Source organism: Chiloscyllium punctatum, chromosome 7 (genome assembly GCF_047496795.1).
Source record: "Chiloscyllium punctatum isolate Juve2018m chromosome 7, sChiPun1.3, whole genome shotgun sequence".
Classification (NCBI taxonomy): domain Eukaryota; kingdom Metazoa; phylum Chordata; class Chondrichthyes; order Orectolobiformes; family Hemiscylliidae; genus Chiloscyllium; species Chiloscyllium punctatum.
In genome coordinates this window covers 89,861,224-89,884,745 of record NC_092745.1, presented here as the reverse complement: position 1 = coordinate 89,884,745, position 23,522 = coordinate 89,861,224, and the positions used below count along the sequence as shown (strand labels likewise).

The 23,522-nt window shown below is 40.1% G+C and overlaps 2 protein-coding genes and 1 long non-coding RNA gene across 3 annotated transcripts in view; all 3 read right to left on the bottom strand.

Moving 5' to 3' along the window:
• LOC140479905 (uncharacterized) overlaps window positions 1-2,179 on the bottom strand; it is a 37,609-nt gene extending 35,430 nt beyond the window's left edge. The window contains exon 1 of the mRNA XM_072574272.1: window positions 2,125-2,179. The gene's annotated coding sequence lies outside the window, so the exon portion shown is untranslated. The remainder of the gene's footprint in view (window positions 1-2,124) is intronic.
• Window position 2,180: 1 nt separating this feature from the next.
• LOC140479906 (uncharacterized) lies at window positions 2,181-13,394 on the bottom strand. Its single transcript, XR_011961157.1, has 3 exons — window positions 13,125-13,394; window positions 12,042-12,196; window positions 2,181-2,288 (listed from the first exon to the last, which is right to left on the bottom strand). It is a non-coding gene; the product is annotated as an uncharacterized lncRNA (long non-coding RNA).
• Window positions 13,395-14,785: 1,391 nt separating this feature from the next.
• Window positions 14,786-20,007, bottom strand: cdkn2c (cyclin-dependent kinase inhibitor 2C (p18, inhibits CDK4)). The gene is made up of 2 exons (XM_072574271.1): window positions 18,370-20,007; window positions 14,786-16,132 (listed from the first exon to the last, which is right to left on the bottom strand). Exons 1-2 carry the CDS (start codon window positions 18,505-18,507, stop codon window positions 15,785-15,787), a joined length of 486 nt encoding a protein of 161 aa, XP_072430372.1. The 5' UTR covers window positions 18,508-20,007; the 3' UTR covers window positions 14,786-15,784.
• Between the last annotated feature and the right edge of the window lie 3,515 nt (window positions 20,008-23,522).

Here is a 23,522-nt window from a genome sequence, read left to right as displayed (position 1 = left end):
CTGCCCTAACACAGAGCACGAAGCCAAAATGTTTGCCTTTAAGTCAATAACAGAGGCATTCTCGGATAGATCACGGCAGCATAACTCTGCCCATTGAAATTTAAAATTCTCAGGTAAGTATTGCATGTGTGTATTGGTTGGGATTTGCTTGGACCAATAAGGAGATACCAACCTGATTTACAGAATTACCAAATGTGGATTGATGTCAAATCTTGTCAGATAATGATTCTGAGAAGCTCCTTGTGACACAAACTATTTTAAAATGTCTATGCAAATGCAAGTTGCAGCTTTGTGGACTAAAATGGGTTTGCTTTGGTTGTAACATTTCCACTTTCATTTAGTCACCCTTCAGTTCACTGCTGTAGCATAAATACAACACTCAGCAGTGATTGTGAGGTTCAAGAATTTGTTTAGCTCAGTGAAATACCTCAATAACTTTCATTTTTGAGTCCTTGTGTTTGTGATAATTGTTGCAATTGATGATGAATACAGCAAGCATTGGAATTTGTTTCATAGTTGATGAATCTGGAAGATGTCTTGGTATAATAGTAGAACCCTTTCAGGACAATAGGAGATTACTCAGTGCATCACACCTGTGCCAGCTCTTCAAAAACATTATCCAGTAACCTGCTTTTGCCCAGAATTCTGTAAAATCTTTTATTTTCAAGTATATATTCACTCCCATTTTGAAAATTTGTATTGAATCTACTTCTGTCTTCCTTTCTGTTCTACACTTGGATCATAACAAGACATTTCTCCTTATCACTGCCTTAGTTTTTTTATCCAATTATCTTAAATCTGTGCCATCTGGTTACCTTGAGCAACTGCACGAAATCTCTCCACATAAGTGAACTCCCTCATTGCTAGTTTGTTGTTTGAATTACTTTACAAGGTTTTAAAAATCTCTTTATATAAACATCATCCTTACCTCTAGTTTATATCCAACAACTTTGAATTATTGCATATGCAAACTTCAGGTCACATGGATTCTGAGTAAACAATCACTGAGCAAACAATCACCAACAAAACAAGTTGCAAAGACAGGCAGAACCAATTCAGTCACTAAAAATTACTTTTGTAAATTTCATTGCCCTTCCTGGCCAAATATACTCAGGTAGAACAATGCGGAGCTCTTGTGGTGCAGTGGTAGTACCCCTAACTCTGAGCCAGAAGAGCTGGGTTCAAGATCTACCTGCAGCAGAAGTGTGTTGTCACACATCTGAACAGGCAAGTGTAGCAAAATACAATTTACAAAAATGAACTCCCTCATTGCTAGTTTGTTGTTTGAATTAATTTACAAGGTTTTAAAAATCTATTTATATAAATATCATCCAACAACTATATCCAACAACTTTGAATTATTGCATACGCAAACTTCAGGTCACATGGATTCATTTGGCTCAAATACTATCTTCACAAAACAGCAATAAACCATAAATGTTAATTTCAGAGTACCTACCAATGACTTAGTAACAAGAAAACCCAAAGCTACAAATTCAGTACTGAGTAAACAATCACCAACAAACAAGTTGCAAGGACAGGCAGAACAAATTAAGTCACTAAAAATTACTTTTGAAAATCTCGTTGCCCTTCCTGGCCAAATATACTTGGATGGAACAATGTGGAGCTCTTGTGGTACAGTGGTAGCATCCCTAACTCTGAGCCAGGAGACCTGGGTTCAAGATCTACCTGCTGCAGAAGTGTGTTGTCACACATCCGAACAGGCAAGTGTAGCAAAATACAATTTACAAACATAAATGTGTTAAATTGATGAAAGGTATGTTAAACTGAGCCAACTTCTGTTAGAAATGTGCATGGTAAGGAATTACCATGAGATCTGATGGGCAGAATTTCATCAGTGCTTTGGAGGTTGCCTTGGAGGATAAGGATTTGAGAAGGCCTGAAACTAGCATTTACTTTCCCAGGACTCACCTTGAAGGCAAGTTGAGAAATTTCGGAAATGGAATGTTTTTCAATGAGTAATCACCTTGCTATTTCACTGACGAGCTCAGTCCACACAATTGCTAGTCTATTGTTGAAGGCACTTTTCAGATAGCATTTTCACTGCTTGACAGGTGATTGCTAACTTATTTGAAAGCACTTCACCTATCTAGTGTTACTCACCTTCATTTCCTGATGAAGGGCTTTTGCCCGAAACGTCAATTTCGTTGCTTGTTGGATGCTGCCTGAACTGCTGTTCTCTTCCAGCACCACTAATCCAGAACTCATTGCCTTGCTGTCAGCCTTCTGCATGGCATCAGAACAGTCTCTGTAGCTCTGCTGTCCACCTGAAGATCAGGAGTAGAACTCATATCAGCTCCAATTTCCCCATGCAGTAACAAAATTAATACCAGCAGTAGCACCAGCTGATTTCTCCTAAGCCACATGCACATCCAAAGGGCAAATGAAACAGAATCCAACTGGAAGGAGGTGACACACCCAACACAGGGTTTACAGCAGATGATCAGCTCTTTTGACATCTCCACAAAAGCCTCAAGGTCTCCCAGTTGTTTGCTGCTGACATTTTTTTCATTCACAGGATGAGGGCGTCACTAGCTAGGGAGCATTTATTGCCCATCCCTAATTGCCCAGGGGCCAGTTAAGAGTCAACCACATTGCTGATGTTTCAGGAGTCACATGTAGGCCACACCAGGTTAGGATGGCAGTTTGCTTCCTGAAAGGACATTAATGAACCACCTGAGTTTTGCTGACAATCAACAATGGATTGATGGTCATCGTTAGATTCTTAATTCCAGAAATTTATTGACTTCAAATTCCACCATCTGCCATCCAGGATTGAAACCCAGGTCCCCAGACGTTATCTGGATCTCTGGATTAACTACTAGGCCATCACCTCCCTGGAGTGAGGATGCCTCCACAGTACACCACATTGCCACGCATTGCCAGTGCTGACAAGGTACTTACAATTTGGAGGGAAATCAACCACATTCATGTCTCTGCCTCTGCCTAAAGTTGTGTGCTGCCTTCATTTGAAAGGTGTGAGAGTAACAAATTAAAAGACTGAATTCATGGTCTGAAGCTGGTGAACTCAGTGTTGAGTGTAGAGAGTGTAAAGTGCCTAAATGGAACATGAGCAACTGTTCCTCCAGGAAACATTGGGCTTCACTGGAACATGCAGCAGACCCAGGACCAAAATGTGACCTTGGAGCAAGATGACACACTAAAATGACAAACATTTGGAAGATCAGAATCATGCTTGCATACAGGGTGAAGGTGTTCTGCAAAGCAGTCACCCAGTTTGTACCCAGTACGAAGTTGGGTCCCACCAGCATTGAGGAGACTGCATTGTTAGCAGCAAATACAGTAAATGAGATTAAAAGAAATACAAGTAAATCACTGCTTCACCTATAATTTGTGTTTAAAGCCCAGACAGTGAGAAGGGATGGGTAAAATGGCAAGTGGTAGTATGGGAAATAGATGAGATATTGGGAGTGATAGAAGAGTGAATCAGGATGTTATTGAGAGAATGGTTCCTATGGAATGCTGATGAGGCACAGAAGGAGGAAAATGTCTTAGTATTGGTACTGTGCTGGAGGTAGCAAAGATATTATCAGATGATCTTTGAATTCAGAGGCTGGTGGGGTAGAAAATGAAAATAAGGGATGTTATCACACTTCTGGAAACACAGTTTAGGGCCTTGGCCAATATGGGGGAGGGGGGGGCGTGGGGGTGACTCCTTGCTTGGGGGAAAGGGAGACATGTTCACCAAAGTCCTGATCATCTGATCTCATTTTTTTTTTAATGACCCAGTGTCATTTTTCTCATAATGTTTCTGTGTATCATCTTCTAGAATCATACAGTGCAGAAAAGGCCCTTTGGTCAATTGAGTCTGTACCGACAATAACTACCACTAAAGGCATGGTAATCCCAACTTCCTGCGCTTGTCCCTGTATCCTTGAATGTTATGTTATTTCAAGTGCTCATCTAAATATGTTTTAAAGGTTTTAAGGTTTCCAGCCTCCATTACCTTCCCAGGCAATACATTCCAGATTCTCACCATTCTGTGAAAATGTTTCTTCTTGGTTGGCCTGGATGAACTGGAATGAAGGGTCTATTGCCATGCTGTATGACTCTATGGTCTTCTGAAGCCCCTTTCCCTTCCCCTGAAACTATTCCCTTAATGATTGACCCCCTCAAGGGGAACAGCTGCTCCCTACTCATCCTGTACATACCCTTCATAATCTTATACACCTCAATTTCCCCCTCCAAGTCTGCTAAAGGAAACAAACCAAGCCTTATGTAGTCTCTCCTTATGGTTCATTTGCTTGGCATGTTTAATTACGTTAAAGATGCTATACAAATATAAGTTGTTTCCATCCTTGGGAGAGTTCATTTTACTATAGCACCATGAAATCCTACAGTCGAGCCTCCATATGAGTGAGACATGTGGGACAGCATTCCCAGATCTCCTCTCCAATAATATAGTTGTTGAAGACTGAAATATCCAAGTGCTGTGAGCTTTTCTGAATCAAGTCCTAGTTGTTTTAACTGGGACTCGTTCCTTTGGTGGAATGCATGCTTGATCCCATTCTCCTTCTATAACTGATAGGGAGTTTGGAAATGGGCAAATAATTATGATTTGATTTGGTTTGCTCTAGTAAAGAACGAATTTCAGACATGTTGTTCGTGGAGTTAGGTTCCATTCACAAAGACGGACCAATTATGTCATGACGTCAATTGATAAACTTCTATGCCCAAATCTCTAAAACCTTTAATTTCTCTGCCTTACTGAGGTTTACAAATGAGCAAGGAGCAAGGGTAGACAATTTGGCCCTTCCAGCCTGCACCATTATTCAATAAGATCATGACTGAACTGATTGTAACCTCAAACCCACATTCCTGCCCACTGCAGGTAACCATTCACCCTCTGCTGTACTAGAATCTTCCTCTGCCTTATAAATATTCAAGGATTGTGCTTCCATCTTTCTACATCAAGAGAGTTTCAAAGACTTATGACCCTTAGGTTAAAAAAAATGCCCCGTACATATCAAATGGGTGACCTTTCTTTTTAAAACAGTGAGCCCCAGTTCTTGCTTTTCCTATGGAAAACACATTTCTCCATATCTAACTTGTCAGTGCTCTCAAGGTTCTTATGTTTCATTCAAATTGCCTTTTATTTTTCTTCGGCAGATATCGGCCTAGCCTGTTCAATCTTCCTTCATAAGATAACCTGACCATTCCAGATATTGCTCTGGCAAACCTGATCTAAACTGCTTCCAAGTCATTTACGTTGTTCTGTAAACACATGACCAACATTAAACACAATACTCCACAATACTGTGCGCTGTAAAGCTCACTACTTTTGTATTAAATTCCCTTGCAATAAATGATCATGTTATGTTAATTTTCCCAGTTACTTGCTATGCCTGCATACTAACCTTTTGTGATTCATACACCAGAATAAGCAACTTCCTCTGTATTTCAGAGCTCTGCAATATCACATAATTAAGATAACTTGCTGCTTTTTTTCATTCTTCCTGCCAAAATGGACTATTTTACATTTTTCCACATTGCATTCCACCTGCTAAATATTTGCTCGCTCACTCACTTCACTTCGCTTAATCTTTTTGCACCTTTCCATGTTTTCTTCACAACTTACCTATTCCTACCTATCTTTGTGCTGCCAACAAATTTGGCAACCATACCTTTAGTCCCTTCAGCCAAGCCATGTATATAATTTGTAAGCATCTGAGGTCCCAGCATATATCCTTGTGACACTTCACTCATTATACCTTGCCAATTTAAAAAGACCAATACTTGAAGACATTTGCATGACTGTGATGTATTTGAAGAAATTAGTATAGGCAGAAATAAGGTTCTGAGCAGTTTGGCAGGCTTAGACTAGGTAAATCTCCAGGGCTGGCTGAAAGGTATCTAAGGCTATTGAGTGAGGCAAAGGAGTACTGGCAATAATTTTCAATTCCTTTCTGGCTACTGTCCTGTGGCCAGAGGACAGCCAGTATGGTAGTGTTATTCAAGAAAGGAACAAAGGATAAATCAGGGATTACAGTCCAACAATAGTGGTGAGGAAACTATTGAAAGCAATTCTGAAGGACTTAATCTGTACTTAATCAAGAACAGTCAGCATGGTTTTGTTCAGGAAAGATCATACTTGATCAACTTGATTGAATTTTTTTTGATGAGGTAACCAGATATGTAGATGAGGGAAATGCATTTGCTATAGTAAACTTAGACTTCACCAAGGCTTTTGATAAGATCCTGTGTGGAAGACTGATAACAAAGGTAAGACCCCATGAAGTCCAAAGAAATTTGACTAATTGGATCCATAATTGGTTGAGTGACAGGAAGCAGACGGTGATGGCTGAGGGGTGTTTTTGTGAGTGAAGCCTATGTCTGGTAGAGATCCACAGGGATCATTGTTGAGACCCTTGCTGTCTGTGGTACATCTAAATGATTTAGACTCGATTGTAGGAGGATTGATCAGAAAGTGACGATGTGAACATTGGTGCATAGTGTTGGTTACAGGAGATTAGCCTTAGTATGGGCTGGTCAGATGGCCTCATCAGTGGTCAATTGTATTCAATTTGGATAAGTGTAAGGTGATGCACTTTGGCAAGACAAACAAGTTAAAGGAAAACACAATAAACAATATGACCCTGGGATGCACTGAGGATCAGATTAGTGTGCTTGTCCACCAGTCCCTTCAGGTGGATAAAGAAGGCATATGGTATACTTGCCTTTATTAACAGAGGCATAGAGTTTTAAGAGCAGGGAGTTTGTTAGAAGTAACAAAAAGTTGGTTAGGCCACAGCTAGAATATGGTGAGCAATTTTGGGATCCACACTTATGGGAGGGAATACTGGATTAGTGGTGCTGGAAGAGCACAGCAGTTCAGGCAGCATCCAATGAGCAGCGAAATCGACGTTTCGGGCAAAAGCCCTCTTATGGGAGGGATGTGATTTGGAGATGCCGGTGATGTTTTGCTCTACCTTGTGGGTATGGCTGATGAATCTTGCATTTATATATGTGATTACACTGGAGAGGGTGCAGAGGACATTTACCAAGATGTTGCCTGGGCTAGAGAGTTTCAGTTATGAACAATGATTGGATAAACTTGGGTTGTTTTCCTTGGAACAGAGGAAACTGAGGAGAGACATGATTGCAATGTATAAAATTATGTGGAGCTTAGACCTGGAGAAACTTTCCATCTTGGAAGATTGGTCAATGAAAAGGGACCTTAGATTTAAAGTGAAATTAATTTTGAAATTATGAAAATAATTTTGAAATTATGAAAAAGGGAGTGCAATCACCTCGAACCAATATATACATGATCTGGAGACTCCAGAGTTTTGCAAAATGAACAGTTGATCTGGGAGTCCATGATTCACCACAATTGTATGGGACTGCTGCACACAACAGCCTCCAATCCAGGTCCCTATGCAAAATAGGAGGATTTCATTGAGAGAGCCCTCCACTGGAGATCCCCACTGTTCAGTGGTAAATAAGAACGCCAAGGTATGTCTGGGCGGCAGATAAAGGAATCAAAGTGGATGGTGTGCAGCAGCAGCCTTTACAAAATAACACCTCTTTGCAAGGTGGAGGAAGGCTGTTTTAAGTACATCTCTCTGACTCTTATGACTCTAAATGTATGCCATTGCCCCTCCTCCCTTTCTCAAACTAATTGTAAATTCAGTCATATTATCATTGTTGCCAAACAGGGGTGCCTTCACTATGAGATCATTAATTAATCCTATTTTGTTGTACAGTATCAGGTCTAAGTATAACCTGCTCTCTAGAATATAGTGTTCCAAGAAACTATTACAAAAACATTCTATGAACTCTTCACCTAGGTTTCCTTGGTCCATTTGACTTTTCCAATTTAAATGTGGATTAAAGTCTCCCATGATTATTGCAGTACCTTTCTAAAAATCTCCCATTATTTTATTTCATCCTTTATGCTCCACCCTAATAAGTAGAAATGATTTGATAATGATAAAGGTGTTATTTCTCATCTCCACCCAGAATGTTTCCTCATTCTGGTATCCTAGACTAGGGTCACCCTTATGAATGTGCTGATATTATCATTAAATAACAAAGCATCCCTCCAATTTTGTCTAGCTCTACTTTTCAAGAGTCAGGTTCCTATCCATCTCATTCTGCAGCAATGATTCAGCAATAGTTACCTACCAGGTCGTACCTATTTATTTCTATTTGCACTCTCAGTTCATCTGTTTGTTACAAATGCTAAGTGCTAATCTTGGATTTGTATTCCTTATCCTTTCTTATCATGGTCTGTGTATCTTTTTTTGCATTACTACAAATACAATGCAAAATTTGGACTCTGCTCTGGCCTCTGATTAACCACATCTTCTCCGATTTGAATATTTGCTCCCATTAATTAATTTGAACTCCTCACTATTTCCCTTGTTATGTACCTTGAAAGAATACTGTCCCTAGGACAACTCAGATTGATTCACTTTGCCAGATTTATGCCAGTGTCCCAAGTAGAAGAAACCATCAATCCCACCTAATCTTTGAGCCATGCATTCAACTTTGTTATCTGATCTGCCTTTAGCAACACAAGTAATAAACCAAAGTTTCTCCACATAATTATATGCATATCTGGTACCATTCTCGAACTGAACACATGCAGGAAATGTTGACAGGCAAGGAGAAAATGTAAAGTTTAAATACCTTAAACATGAGGTTGGATTGCGATCCAAGCATTTTCCCATTCGTGTTGAGATCACCACCCCTCTCACTGCAATGTATGAGCAGTACCTTATATCTCTTAAGATAAGCAATACAATCAGCATCTCCAGTAATGACAGTAAGAAGCAGAAACCGGTGCAGTTTGTAGGAGTGATGTCCCCAGCACATGGCAAATTGAGGCACCCTCAAATTATTTAGGTACCTGAATTGTAAAGCATTCCACTCCCTTAATTTTCAGCTAATTTATAACTATCAACTGCAAAGTTATCATGCATGTCTCTACCAAATATCCATAGCATTGAAATGACCCCTTCATTCTTAGACCATCTCCAACTTCTGTATGTTTTCTGTCTATCCTAAAATTTGGAAACAAAGAATACCCACTTAAGAACTCACTGGGGTTAGCAACCATGAGCTCTACCACTATAACACATGAGAGAGGAATCTCACTGTCTGATCTTACAATGTCTTTGCTTATAGATGGGTGCCATCACAGGCTCCCTGAATTGACAGAATCCATTGACAGTAGTCAACTCTAAGTTCCTCTATTTGTGCACTGGTACATCTGTCTAAACAAGAACGTTGTCCTCTGACCTCTGGAATAGGGTATCTGTAACCTGCCTGATGGCTTGATGAACTGCTGTATGTGAAGCACAGAAGAAAAAACCTTGAGTAGCCTATTCAGCCCATTGAGAACATAATGGCTGATCTCATGTCCTGAAACTGTGTAACCCTTAGTTCTGGACCCCACAGCCCGGGAAACATCATTCCTGCATCCAGTTTGTACTGCACTGTCAGAGTTTCTTTCTTATTGAAAATATATATTCATAAAAAAAATCTATAATTACATACAAAGGATTCTTAATCTGTTCCATGAAGACTTCCTGGAGAGAAAGGAAAATCACAAATGACATATTGGAATTTGACATCCACAGAACCACAGCATCTCTCTCCAGACCTTCATTGCAAAGATACATTCCAAAAGGAGGTGTGTGACAGGATCTTCCTGTAACAGCTTTGAGGGCAGTGTGCAGTAGTGGAGAGAGTCCAGGCATACATGAAGGATCTGATGGATACTTCTGTCTCACCACCAGCCAAATGACATCTTGGTGCTTGTTGAAAAGTTCTGGTGATGAGGCATTCTGCTAAATTTCTTTGACAGTCTGCTCAGGGAACAACCTGTAAGGATCCACCCTCTCCTTTTCCCGCAGGGTCTTGAGGATGCCACATGCCAAACACTTCCTGATGGAAATGTAGTCAAAGTTTTTTTTGCAAATTTCTCCACAAAGAACAGGTGATACAGAACAGTCCAACTATGGTGGTATGGTGGCTCAGTGGTTAGCACTGCTGCCTCACAGCACCAGGGTCCCAGGTTTGATTCCAGCCTCGGGTGACTGTCTGTGTGGAGTTTGCACATTCTCTCTGTGTCTGTGTGGGTTTCCACCGGGTGCTCCGGTTTCCTCCCACAATCCAAAGATGCGCAGGTCAGGTGAATTTGCCATGCTAAATTGCCCAGAGTGTTAGGCGTATTAGTCAGAGGGAAATGGGTCTGGGTGGGTTACTCTTTGGAGGGTTAGTGCGGACTTTTTGGGCTGAAGGGCCTGTTTCCACACTGTAGGGAATCTAATCCATTTGGAGTGTTCTGCGACGCCAAGCCAGGCCCATCCTTTGTAATACCAGAGAGAGGTAGAACCTCAGTGACACTCAGTGTTTGTGTACTGGGGGTCTATGCACAGATTGATGCAGCCACACACAAAGCATGTGGGCCATCAGGATAAGGGTGGCATTGGTCACATTCTTCATCTGCTCCCGCCCTCATCTAGACAGGGTCCAATGCAGAAAGCAGAGATATCATCCGTGTACAGGAAAGCTTGGACCTGCAGGGCTCTTCTGCCTGGAATAGACACTCCACTCAGGCTTACATTCTTCCTGATGAACTCAGAAAAAAGTTCTGTGCAACTCACAAACAAGGCAGGATAGAGTGGGCAGTCCTGCCTGACTCAAGATTTGAACAGGAAGCTTTCTGATTCCCACCATTGATTGAGCCTGCACAAACTATGATGGTGTAGAGCAGTTGGATCCAATTGCAGATTTCCTCTCCAAAAACCATTTTGGAAAGCATGACCCATCTTCACCACCCCCCCCCCCCCACCCCCCACAACACCCTTATCCCGAGCTTTGTACTTGGTGTCCCTGTGAATGTCATCCAGTGGAAGTTGACTTGGGTGACTGCAGTGGCACAGGCTCAGGGAATGACCACACACAACACATCAAGAGTACCTCAAACCTGATGACCAGGTTTTTGTCTGCAATGGAAAGGGAGCAGTGCTCCTGTCTGCCCAGTTTCTGCCTCACCTTGGCAACATGCTCCTTTCATGTTTTAGTGCACACTGTTGCCATATTCCCAGCACCTTCGGATAATCTGGCCTGATGGTGAAGAGATCCCTTCTCTTTGAGGTATCACCCAGATACACAGCTGATCCTTGAAAACTCCATAAGCTTAAAATGTCATGGCAGTGGTGAGCTTGGTAGCTGCAGGTTAAGGGGCTGTCTTGGGATCATTCTGGCTTCAGGTCATTGAGGTCCAGAATGAAAATATCAAAGACTAAATGCTCAGATCAGTGCATTCTCTGACATGCAGATCATTGATTCTTGACCAGCTAAACAAATTCTGGATTAGTGGTGCTGGAAGAGCACAGCAGTTCAGGCAGCATCCAAGTAGCTTCGAAATCGATGTTTCGGGCAAAAGCCCTTCATCAGGAATAAGGGTTTTTGCCCGAAACATCGATTTCGAAGCTACTTGGATGCTGCCTGAACTGCTGTGCTCTTCCAGCACCACTAATCCAGAATCTGGTTTCCAGCATCTGCAGTCATTGTTTTTACAGCTAAACAAATGTCAAGGGCAGCATCTTCTTCCCTGTGCAGCCCCTCCTTATGTTCAGTTGACTTCCTCACAACCTAGAGGAGGTGTCTGCTGAAGCTCCTCCTCAAACTATGCAATCCAAGTGTCAGGGTAGCCTGCTCCCAATTTCTACTCCCTCAGCAGACTCATTTGTTCACTTGAGTTTCCTCTATCAGCCTCTGCTGTCCAAGTGTAATCTCACCCCTCTCAGAAGTCCTCTGACTCACTGCTCAGAAATACAAACTTGTCAGTGCAGCAGTGGCAACACCATGCCATTGGTTGAGCAGTTCTGTATTTCTCAAATCTATTGGCAAGTTTATACATTTGCTCTCATGGCTCCCTGTTTTACTCGCGACAATGCCCCCCAAAAATGCCCCAGAGAATACCTATTGCCCATTCCTGCTATTTGAAAGTTTAAGTTGCTTCTCAGAGGCCTGTTAATTACCTTCTCACAACTTCAGCACTTGGTTAATGGAGCTGTGCAGGTTGTCAGCTTGCTCTCACTTGTCCTTTTACAATTCGCTTTGCGTTTTGACAACGTCTGAACTGCGTGACGCTCATCAGAGAGTTTCAGTGTAAAAAAATGAAAAACTGTGGGAGCTGGAAATCAGAAACAAAAACAGAAATTGCTGTGAGATCAGTGGAGAGAAAGCAGAGTTAACATTTCTACAGGGAGTTTCGGTGGGGTCTCGCACCCTGATACTGTATTCAGTTTTGCCATGAATGAATTTTAAAAATCACATTGTACTTTAAGTGGAAAATTCTCTGCGTGCAAGTAAATCGGTATATATTTGTTTACCAACAATTAATGCAAAATATTGCACGCCTCTTTTCACAAAGTTTGCAATTTTCTAGCAGTTAGGAATACTTTAATGAAACAGATAACAATGTTAGCTCACGGAGGAGCTCCTGCCCACCACTCCCCCACACACACTAACGATTCGGAGATGTTCCTCATCCTTTGCCGTGTTGTCCTCGGATGCTGCCTGAACTGCTGTGCTCTTCCAGCACCACTAATCCAGAATCTGGTTTCCAGCATCTGCAGTCATTGTTTTTACCTTTGTCGTGTTGTGCCAAGTTGCTGTTGCTTGCTTCTCTTAGACTGGAGTGGACATTCCAATCGGCCAATCTAACGGAGATTTCTGCCTCTCCAGCACCACGCCCACATTGTAAAATTTGGTTATCTTACTTGTAGTAACGGTTAAAAGCAAACATAGAAACTGCTCTCCGTTTTTTGTCTTCCCATTTTACCAAGCTACAAAAACAGTTAGAATGCACATAACGCGCTGTCGTCTTGCGAACACGGAAAGAGATCGTATGTCTTCTTTTAAATTTAGAAAATAAATATGTAATATTGCAGCTTTTACATTAGCCACAAGTTGTTAACAGATTGGACAAGTGATCCAAAGTTAACATGAATATCACCACAGCTCTCGGGAAAATCAGCATCCATTGGGTGGAAAATCAGCGGACGGCGGAGAGCTGCAGTATTTGCAACACTTGTTTACTTCGTTTTGTCATTACAAACCTGCGTTTGGGCTTTTTATTGTGCGGTGACCGAACGGCCAGTGGGTGGGGAAGTAAGTCAGTCAGGAAGGGGTTTCTTTCACTGGAGTTTTGTAAAGCTGTCCATCAGTTGTTCTTTTGCAGCGAGCACATATGCGATGCTTTCGTTATGACGGTGATATGCAAGTATTCCCTTCACTTTGAAGTGACAGGGTTTCAACATGACCCCTTGTATCCGAAACGTCACCTCACTCGCCCAGCGCTGAGGCAAGCGGTTTCTAGACAGAGGATTCAGCACCTTATGAACATTTGCCAACAAGTCACCAAAATCTTATTTTGCAAAGAAAGACTGTTAACCTAGTTTTGTTTTGCGGACACTTCTGTAACAGGAAGCACAACGTTTCACGTAAGACGCCGGGAGGTGTGGTGAATGTTGACGCACCCCTCTCTCCATGAACCCACCCACCCCATCCAGCACCACCCCCCCGCCCCCCCACCATTTCAACGTTTTCTTTTCGAAATCAAATTTTGCAATAAAAGGTTCCGAAAACTGCACCGAAAAATCAATCATTTGAAGTGGAGAATTGCCGATCCGATTGGGCGGCGGGAAAAATATTTGAAATATTCAAACAAGACAATAAAAGGGAAAATAAACTCGGCACAAATTGTAACGGTTTTTCGGATTTCTGCTGTTTTATTTTTAAAAAGTCTAAAAACTTTTTCATAGATTGAGGCAAATTGCAGAAGTCTACCCTTAGTTTATAATATTGCTTTATTCCACCGAAATATTGGCCTCTGTTGATTGCCATTGCAGACATGTAACCATGTTCTCCGTTTTCATATTGCAACAGTTTTCATGTTTTCACCTTTCGGATCACTGGTACTGACACAGTATGATGATGAATTTACCTTTCCATTTATCACAACGAAGAACTGACAACTCTTCTATTCTACTTATCTAATTATAAACGAAGTGCTTCAATTATGATATTACAGTTTTTGCTTCTTCATTAAGATACAGTCAAGAAACTCATATTTTTGTGGGAACAAATACTGTTGTTTGAACAGACTGCTATAAAAAAAGATAGGCATAGGCCGTGATTTTCCGTTATTGCATACACGTGATATAATTGGAAAGGATAATTAAACCTTTGCATTTATAATAAATTATTGGTAAGAGTTTATATATGTGCATCCGCTAACGTGAAGTTACATTACAGCATTTGTGAGATTATCCAAATACTAGCTTCAACACCACTTCGTCATCATCTTTAAATTTTAACTGTCAGTGTTTAAGAAACTTTGTGGCTTGTTACAGCGACATAACTCCAGCTTGTAAACACCGTTGTTTAAGATCTTTCGTTAAAATACTTGTTACGCCAGAAAGATAAAATCATTTTGTTGACAAAAGCCTTTTTTCGATAAAAATAATCTGAATAAAGTCATATTTGAACATTAAAATATTGATTTGCTTAAAACATAGTACCATGGATTGAATTTCTAATGTCGAACATATTTCCATCTCTGTTTTCAAGTTATAGATTTTTCGGTAAAAATATTGGTTATGACTAAGCATGGACCTTGGACAACAGAAAACTACAAAAAGTTACATTTATAACAAAATTAGTACGTGAGGAAAAACGCACACGATGTGTTAATTGTTAACAAATTACTGAACAGCCATCAAGATAAACATGTTTTATTCCACACACAGTTCCTTTTGAATGACACGCTGTATTATTCAGATCTGTTATAAAACACCAATTATTACACGATGCGGTTTGTAGAGGAAGCCAAATGTTAAATTGTACCTTTTATGTTAACTACCACGATAATAAATTAATTCACGAAACGCAACGCCATTCACAGCATTAAAATAAATACATTTTTAATAATTACAAGAAAGTATTTATTGGAACAAAAGAACAGTTAAACCGTTTATAAATTATATAATCTATTTGATACATTTCAACACCACGAAAGCAACGCAATATATACATCGAGTAAATGAAAAGCTTAATTTAATTTCATTAAAAGAATCAAAACCTATTAAATTATGTTTATAAACTACATATGTCTGTTTTTTTCACGTAGGAAGACAGGAAGCAATGTTTCCTTACCAGTCTATTGAAAATAAAAGATAAACAAATTCATTGAAACAAAACAGTAAGTATATGGAAACAGCGTGGTGATATGAATATGAACACATCCCTGTTTCCCACAAAGGGCAAACTTTCAACAGCTGCATAAAGATACAGGACATGATCTCAAGCGACTAATTGGAAAGTACCCTTCGTGTTAGCTTCATTGCTTAATGTAATAAAAGGGCAAATATGGTGCATTGCGTCGTTAAACAATGTTCTTAATACACGGTATCTTGTGCACCAATGGAACACTAAGCAATAACACTTGCCAGATTTAATTTTAATACTAATTTGCAACATACAAAGCGAATTTAGCACGGTGTCATGAAAAATATAAACGTTTTTTTAAAAAGCATTCAATGCCAGTCCCCACAGCGCCACTCTTGCCAACACATACATACACACATTAAACACAGACTAGAAAATAAAAGACTATTTATATGGAAATACAAACGTTGGAAACTGAGAAACAAATCTACACATGTTAGCTGACACATACAATAAATACAAAAGACTACACTCCCTTAATACGTTTCTACTATAAATTTTGTTCCATCCATTGCACTGCCTCCGTCTTTTTATACATCTGAGCCAGCTCATAGGGAGTTTGTCCCTTTTTATTTTTGTGTGTAAGGTTTGATTTTTTGGCCAAAAATATAATCACATCGGTGTGACCTTCCTGTGCAGCAAGATGGATGGGCAAATTACCCTCAGAATTTTCAATATTTACGTTTGCCCCAAAGTCCACTAAGGTTATCAAAGTGTCCAGAAATCCTTCCCTAGCTGCATCATGAGCTGGTGTGAATCCACTGTGATCCTGTTGATTTGGTTTAGCTCCAGCTTTCAATAGTGACTTGGCTATTATAGTATGACCCATTTGCATCACCTGAAAATATAGAAACGTGGAGGGAAAGTGTGTGAAAGAAATAAAAGGTGAAATGCAAAAATGCATTGCCATACACATCTAAAAACCACATTTTAATATTGAAGAGTTGAAGGTTACATGGCCTGGCTGACATTTTATACCTTTAAGTGCCATTTCAAAGTCTGAAGCAAAGCATGTTCAACTCGCTTAACTATGCAAAGTGCAAAATATGTAATCACATTTTCTCATAACATTTCTTTAGTGTAGCGAATAACAGAATGAGCCCAGCTTCTGTGCCTTCAACGTTTCCAACTAACATTTAATTGAACGAATTCGTGGTAGCATTTCTCCAGGTCGGTCCTTCAGCAATAAATACCGATTGAACAAAGTTGTTTCTATATTTTATTTGAATATTTTTCAAAACAAGGTATTGCTTTCAACCACCAGATATCGATACGAAATAAAACGAAATGTTATTGTTTTGGTATTTTCTGCTTATCTATAAAAGGAATGAACGTTTTATTGTTTTGAATCCAAATGTCTCAGTACGGCACTGTATTTTTTCACTGTACAGTTAAAACGCGATTCGAGGTAAACCACATGGAGTTTCGATAGGCAAGACAGTGATGCATAAACCCATCGTGAATTCTTATTTTCATAACATGTAGAGCATTCAATATTTAGGTATAAGAAAGGGAAAAAGTTACCACTTTTCTAAAACAATAATATTTACATTATGCACAAGGAAAACCATTATTTTGGATTCTAAGTAGGAACTAGTATCATATTTTGTAAAAAGTGTAAGGTAATTTTAATGGAGGATTTTAAGAGTCATTCAACAACAATTAAAGTATGAACATTACAGAGTGTATTATATGTTTACTGTGTCTTTGAATATAGGTTTATACTGGCTTTCCGAAAAACGAGTATCAAGTGTCAAATTAATGGTACTGTCACTTGAAAGAAAATAAAAGTAGTAATTTTGCTGTCATTCATATTCAATACTGAAATGCCATTTGAAATGAAGTATTAAACGGAGCAGTCAATTATAACTTTTAAAATAAAAGCTTTTCTTTATTTTCGGTGACCGAATCACAATGTATTCATTTTTTTTTGTGAATGACTTATTGGAGCTTAAGCACCGGTTTGCAGCTCAGGGCCTCAATGGTTTTTCGTCAATATGTACTTGTCATAAGACTGTCCCCGGTCAAATCTCGGATGAAAATGATATTGGGATGTTTTTTGTACGTTTGTTAAGTTCTTCATTAACGTATTTAAATAAAATAACCAATTTATTCTAAAGTGTTTTGTATTATTGTAGTAAAATATTAACATATTCTGCTTTCCAATCATTTTTAGCATCCAGGGTTACCAAATAGTTTTATTCATTCAGGATTAAGTGACAACTAATTTATAATTTGTTTTCATCCGAACGCTGTTCGTGTAATTTGTTTTATTCGTTTTTGGGGTGTAGGATTCGCTGGCAAGGCCAATAATATTTATACGAATGTATTATATATCGAAGTACAAAATTAATTATTATAAAGATAGACAGGCAGATAAAGCCATGTTGATACATTATGTGCAATCTGTTCTACATTAGACTAGCACAGGACATTAATTATTTGCCACATGTAAAAAAAAGGTAAGTTTTGTAAAAATATAATGCATCCATTGGCACTAAAACGTATTTGTTCATAGTAAAATTAATTGACTTAGTTTGCTAATTATCAGCTTTATTGGTTACGTAACAAAGTAACTTATGTTCAAAAAGGCTTTCAATCAGTGTCGTTTCTGCTGTGTTGTATTTTTGTCACTGCTTCAGTTATTTGAAAACCGGTGAATGCAACAATCTGAAACATTGCATGCTCCTGAATGAGTTATATTACAAAATTAAAACGTACTGTCGAAGACAGTCCACGTTGCAATCCTTCTGCATTTCTGCAAACATCATACAACTGAAAACATTATTTCATTTCTGAGAATGTTACCTTAAGTGGGAAAACCACATTATCCTAAAAATGCAGGTAATCGTACAGTTATGCAATATTGTTATCAAAGCAATATGCATTTATTTTAACGAAGGTGTTCTGAAAATCAATGGCTTAAAGCTTTTTAAGCAATGCGTCAGTTATTATACCTATGCTGCCTGATTCATACTGACACACACTGACAAAAAGTAGGTGGACTTCCTTTAGAAAGGACAGATTTTTCTTTACAGATGAAAATACAATATGGAGAATAGAAAAAAGACTGACCTGAAGTGCAGTTCTGCCAAACTTATTGATTGCACCCACTTTCACCCCGTTTTCTAGCAAATTGTTGACTTCTTTCGAGTCTCCTTTGGCTGCGGCGCTTGTTAATTTGTCACCGTCTGATCCATCAGCTGTTTCCATTATTAATACCTCAAAAATGCCGAAATCCGATAAGCACAGACGGCCAACAGGTATGGTGGAGATGAAGAATCTAGTCCCGCTCTGCAGTATAGTATTTACTAAACTAGAGTAATTGATGTGTGATCCCTAGTAATGACGTTGCCCGGTCCGCCCCTTTCTCTCATCAATATAATACACGTGATACAAGTCCAATGATAGCTTGGCTATCTCAAAGTTAACAGTTTTAAGTGATTTTGCCATGGTACCCCAAAGCATAAAAATCAAATTACGATTAAAATCATGGCAGCCACTGCATGGATATTTAGTATTTCACCTTAACGATTGCGAAAAAATGTCAAAACAATTTCGGAAAATGTAACAGTTGAACCACAGTTACTGTAATACCGATAGAGATGCAATATTCGAATGTTTTGCACTTTTCCCGCCCATTTTGCAACTGTTACTTCACTGTAAATGAAAGGCTGCTCTCAGCAGTAAACTCCGGCTGGTTCGTAGGTTTCCTTTTTTTGGTTCCACTTACTCTTTCAGTTAAATTAAATCGCAGAAATATTCCAAAAAGCCGCTCGATTCGAAGGAAGTGGATCCGTCAGCTTTGGCATCTCCCGTCCCGGACTTGGAAGGCAGCTCCTGATCATTGCGATCCTGGGCTCCTTGTAAACTGGAGAGTAACTTATTGCCACAGCGAATGTGCAAATGTTCACGTTTAAAGTCGTCCTTTTTGACCGAGTCACAGGATTCCCAGCAGTTGCTTTTGCAGCAGAGATCTTTGCCGTTTTCCTCCTTATGAAAGTCCTGGCGGTTCCGCAATTACTGATCGCTGAGAGCAGTTTTGAAAAAAATTATTGACATCATCAAATTTTAAAAATGAGCGCTTCTTGGCTTCTGGCAGTGCCGCCCACACTGTGCGTCGTAACGGAAATGGAAGGCACGGTCTGGAGCTGGAAGTGGAGCGCTGTACGCGGATCCGAGCTCAGAGCTTTCTGCCCTCTGAGCGTGGGCTCTGCTCTCACATTTACCTCCGCAAAGCCACCTCCGTTAGAATTCGTGCTGGCGGGTATCCACTAACGGACAGTGGACGTATTTTTAAATTGTACAAACCGAAGTTAAACGAGCCAATCCCCACGCCCACCCCACTTCTGAACCCACTGATTTGCATTTTGTGTGCGAAGGTCAGAGCAAGAGGTTTCTCTTGCGGGGCCTTTGGTGTGTCAGAACTGGAGGGTTTTCAGGCGCTTTCGCCCTCACGGCGGGGACGGACTCAGCTCCTACACCTTTTAAGAGCCTGCTCGGCTTTCGGCCACCTGTCTAACGCACGCCGTTTCACAATCCCAGTTTTTGTAAATGCAATCGCTGTCAATCGAAAATCGCCCGGTCTGTGTTGGTCCCCTCAGCTGGGCTCACTGCAGGCAGCTGTCACTACAGGAGCAAATTCAACCATGCCTGACATAGCTCAATCCAATTCGTATTCAAGATGGTATCCTGCAAATCACTGTGTGCGTACAGCAGTCGCAGGACACAGATCCCTTCTAAATTGGGCGCAGAATTCCGCTGTGAAGCAACAAGAATGTAAACTTGGAAAGCGTGTTTCAAAAGTATGAATGTGACATTTGAACCAGTCGTGAAACGTGTTACTCTTGCACGGGTCAGACCAGAGCCAGGTCAACAAGAGTGCAAGAGCAGTAACTTTCCGTCGAAATACTGATTAAACATAAGACGACCACAAATGTTTCTCACATGTCAACGACCTTTCAATCATAAGCCTTGAAAGCTTTTCGAAAACCCAGACATTATCTTTCTAATTATGATACTTAAAACTTTTTTTCTTAATTTGAATGCCATTTTTATCCAATGTCCTGAGGATGCTAACCTTTCCGAGGGAAAGTTAAACATCATACAATACCAGGTTATAGTCCAACAGGTTTATTTGGAAGCACTAGCTTTCGGAGCGTCTCTTCCTCATCAGGTGGTTGTGGAGGTTTAAGATCATGCTCACAGAATTTATAGCCAAAGGAGTCCAGTGTCATGGAGATGTGATACAGTAAGCAATCCTAGATTAAAACTTTCATCTTTTGTAAAGGGATATGCTGGTTTCTGTTCTTTGGTCACCTAGGGAATGTTTTATGGAGACACCAATGATGTTCCAGTAAAAATAACTTTGGAATGTGGACGTTTAAAAATGTTGGACATGGACTGCTTCAGAATCTGACGGGTTGTGACTGGTTGTGAACATTGTGCAGTCATCTGTGAAATCTCCACTTCTGACCTTATGGTGGAGGGAAGATCATTTATGGAGCAACTGAAGATGAGAGGGCTGGCGGGGTGGAGGCACTATCCTGAAGAACTAGGTTCAATCACCAAGCCCCCCGCCCCCAATGCATGTGTGTAATAACATATCTGAACAGGTTAATTAGATAAGATCTATCCTGAAGAACTAGGACTCTTGTGCAGTGGTAGTGTCCCTACCTCTCATCTATGTTCTGTTTTCAAGTCTCGCCTGGTCAAGAGGTGTGTTATAATATTTCTGAACAGATTGATTAAAAATTGTACCTTGAGAGGAAGTCAGGGCTCTTACAAGACAGTGGTAAGTGTCCCTGAATCTGAGCCAAGAGGCCTAGTTCAAATCGCATCTGCTCAAGAGATGTGTAAGAACAGGTTGAATAGGAAAATATCAGCCCTGAGGAACTCCTGTAGTAATGTCCTGGGGCTGAGATTAGCCTCCAAAAACCACAAACACCTTTGTGCAAGTTGTGATTCCAATGATTGAAACTTTCCTCCCATTTCCATTGACTTCATTTTTGTTAAGACTTTTAGATTACATGCATTTAAATGTTGCCTTGATGTCAAGAACAATTACTTTCACCTCATCTTGGAATTCACTTTTGTCCATTTTTAATTAAGGCTGCAATGAGACCTGAAGCTGACAGGTTTTTACTGAGTAAATCCTGCTTAATAGTACTGTCAGTGATACCTTCCATCACATTTTTGATGATTAAGAATAGGTTGTTGGGACTGCAATTGACCTGTTGGATTTGTCCTTACTGTGGACAGGAAATATCTGGGGTCGTTTTCCACACTGTGGTGTAGCGATCAATGTTTTAACCTATACTGGAAAAGTTAATTGGTATCTTAAGTACTACAGTTGGGATGGTGTCAAGATATTGACAGAGGCTACAGCATTTGCTGTAGAATGGCAGACTATTTAACTATAAAAAGTATCACCATCAAATTCGCTCATGGCTACTTAGGTATCTGCACATGTTCTTTAGATCAGCACTTACTGGACAGACATCGGGAATAGAAACACTGACTATTTTCTTTCTCTCTGTAGACCAATTGTAGCATTTCATGCTGCCACCTTGGTTTTTGATTAGATTAGATTAGATTACTTACAGTGTGGAAACAGGCCCTTCGGCCCAACAAGTCCACACCGCCCTGCCAAAGCGCAACCCACCCATCCCCCTACATCTACCCCTTACCTAACACTATGGGACAATTTAGCATGGCCAATCCACTGACTCGGAATTAAATCTGGGCCTTATGTTTATGTATCATATATAGTAGTTAATTCCACATTAGTCAAATGAACAGTAAAGCTCACCAGATAGCTTTCAATGAGTTTAAATTTTTGAACACAACTTAATGGTTCTTTAGGCACAGTGGCACAGTGGTTAGCACTGCTGCCTCACAGTACCAGGGACCCAAGTTCAATTCTAGCCTTGGACGATTGTGTGGAGTTTGCACATTGTCCCCATGTCTGTGTGGGTTTCCTCCGAGTGCTCCAGTTTCCTCCCACAGTCCAAAGATGTGCAGGTCAGTTGAGTTGGCCATGCTAATTTGCCCAAAGTGTTAGGTGCATTAGTCAGAAGGAAATGGATCTGGGTGGGTTACTTTTCGGAGGGTCGGGGTGGACTTGTTGGGCCAGATGGCCTGTTACTATACTGTGGAGAATCTAATATAATCTAATCTAGTTCGCTCTTGTGGCTGATCCTCAGGAATTTATTGAGCTTTTAATCAGGATTCAAGTGGTGAAAAATGTCCTGTTTACCACAACTGCTATTTTTTATTTGGTTCTATAATATCACTGTTTGTTATTGCATTGATGTAGGGAGTTCCTATTAGTATCTGCATTTCTGCTGAGAAATCAAGCAGAATGTGTGCAACCACTAGAATTATGCCTCTGCTATGAGGGAGCTGGGACAGACATGCTTTACCAATTTTATCATTTGTTGTCCAAATAGTAGCCTAATCCTGATAACTTCATAACTCACAATTGACAACACTGAGTCCAAACTGCAAATTCACATATAAAAAGATAATATGAAAAAATACAATTGACAAGAATGATTTATGTCACCATACTGTGGACTGTGACTTTGGAGACTCAGACAAGGCCCAGTGTTGCACAAGAACATTCAGTTAACCTCTTGAAGTTGTTGTAAAACAGATTGAATCTTACAGAATATTTTCAAATCTTGGTATGCTCTTACAGAATAGCATTCCCTTTTTCACAATTTTGTGTGAATAATTTTGAAGCAGAGATCTGATTGAAGTAAAATAATTTAATTGTAAATTAAGTTGATTTGTGGAGCTGTTTTCCCTGGAGCGTCAGAGGCTGAGGGGTGACCTTATAGTGGTTTACAAAATTATGAGGGGGATGGATAGGATAAATAGACAAAGTCTTTTCACCCAGGTTGGGGAGTCCAGAACTAGACAGCATAGGTGTAGGGTGAGAGGGGAAAGATATAAAAGAGACCTATGGGGCAACTTTTTCACACGGAGGGTGGTACGTGTATGGAATGAGCTGTCCGAAGAAGTGGTACAATTGCAACATTTAAGAGGCATTTGAATGGGTACATAAATAGGAAGGGTTTGGAGGGATATGGGCCGGGTGCTGGCAGGTGGGACTAGATTGGGTTGGGATATCTGGTTGGCATGGACGGGTTGGACCGAAGGGTCTGTTTCCATGCGGTACACTTCTATGACTATGACTCTAAATGAAATGGATGGGGGGTTAA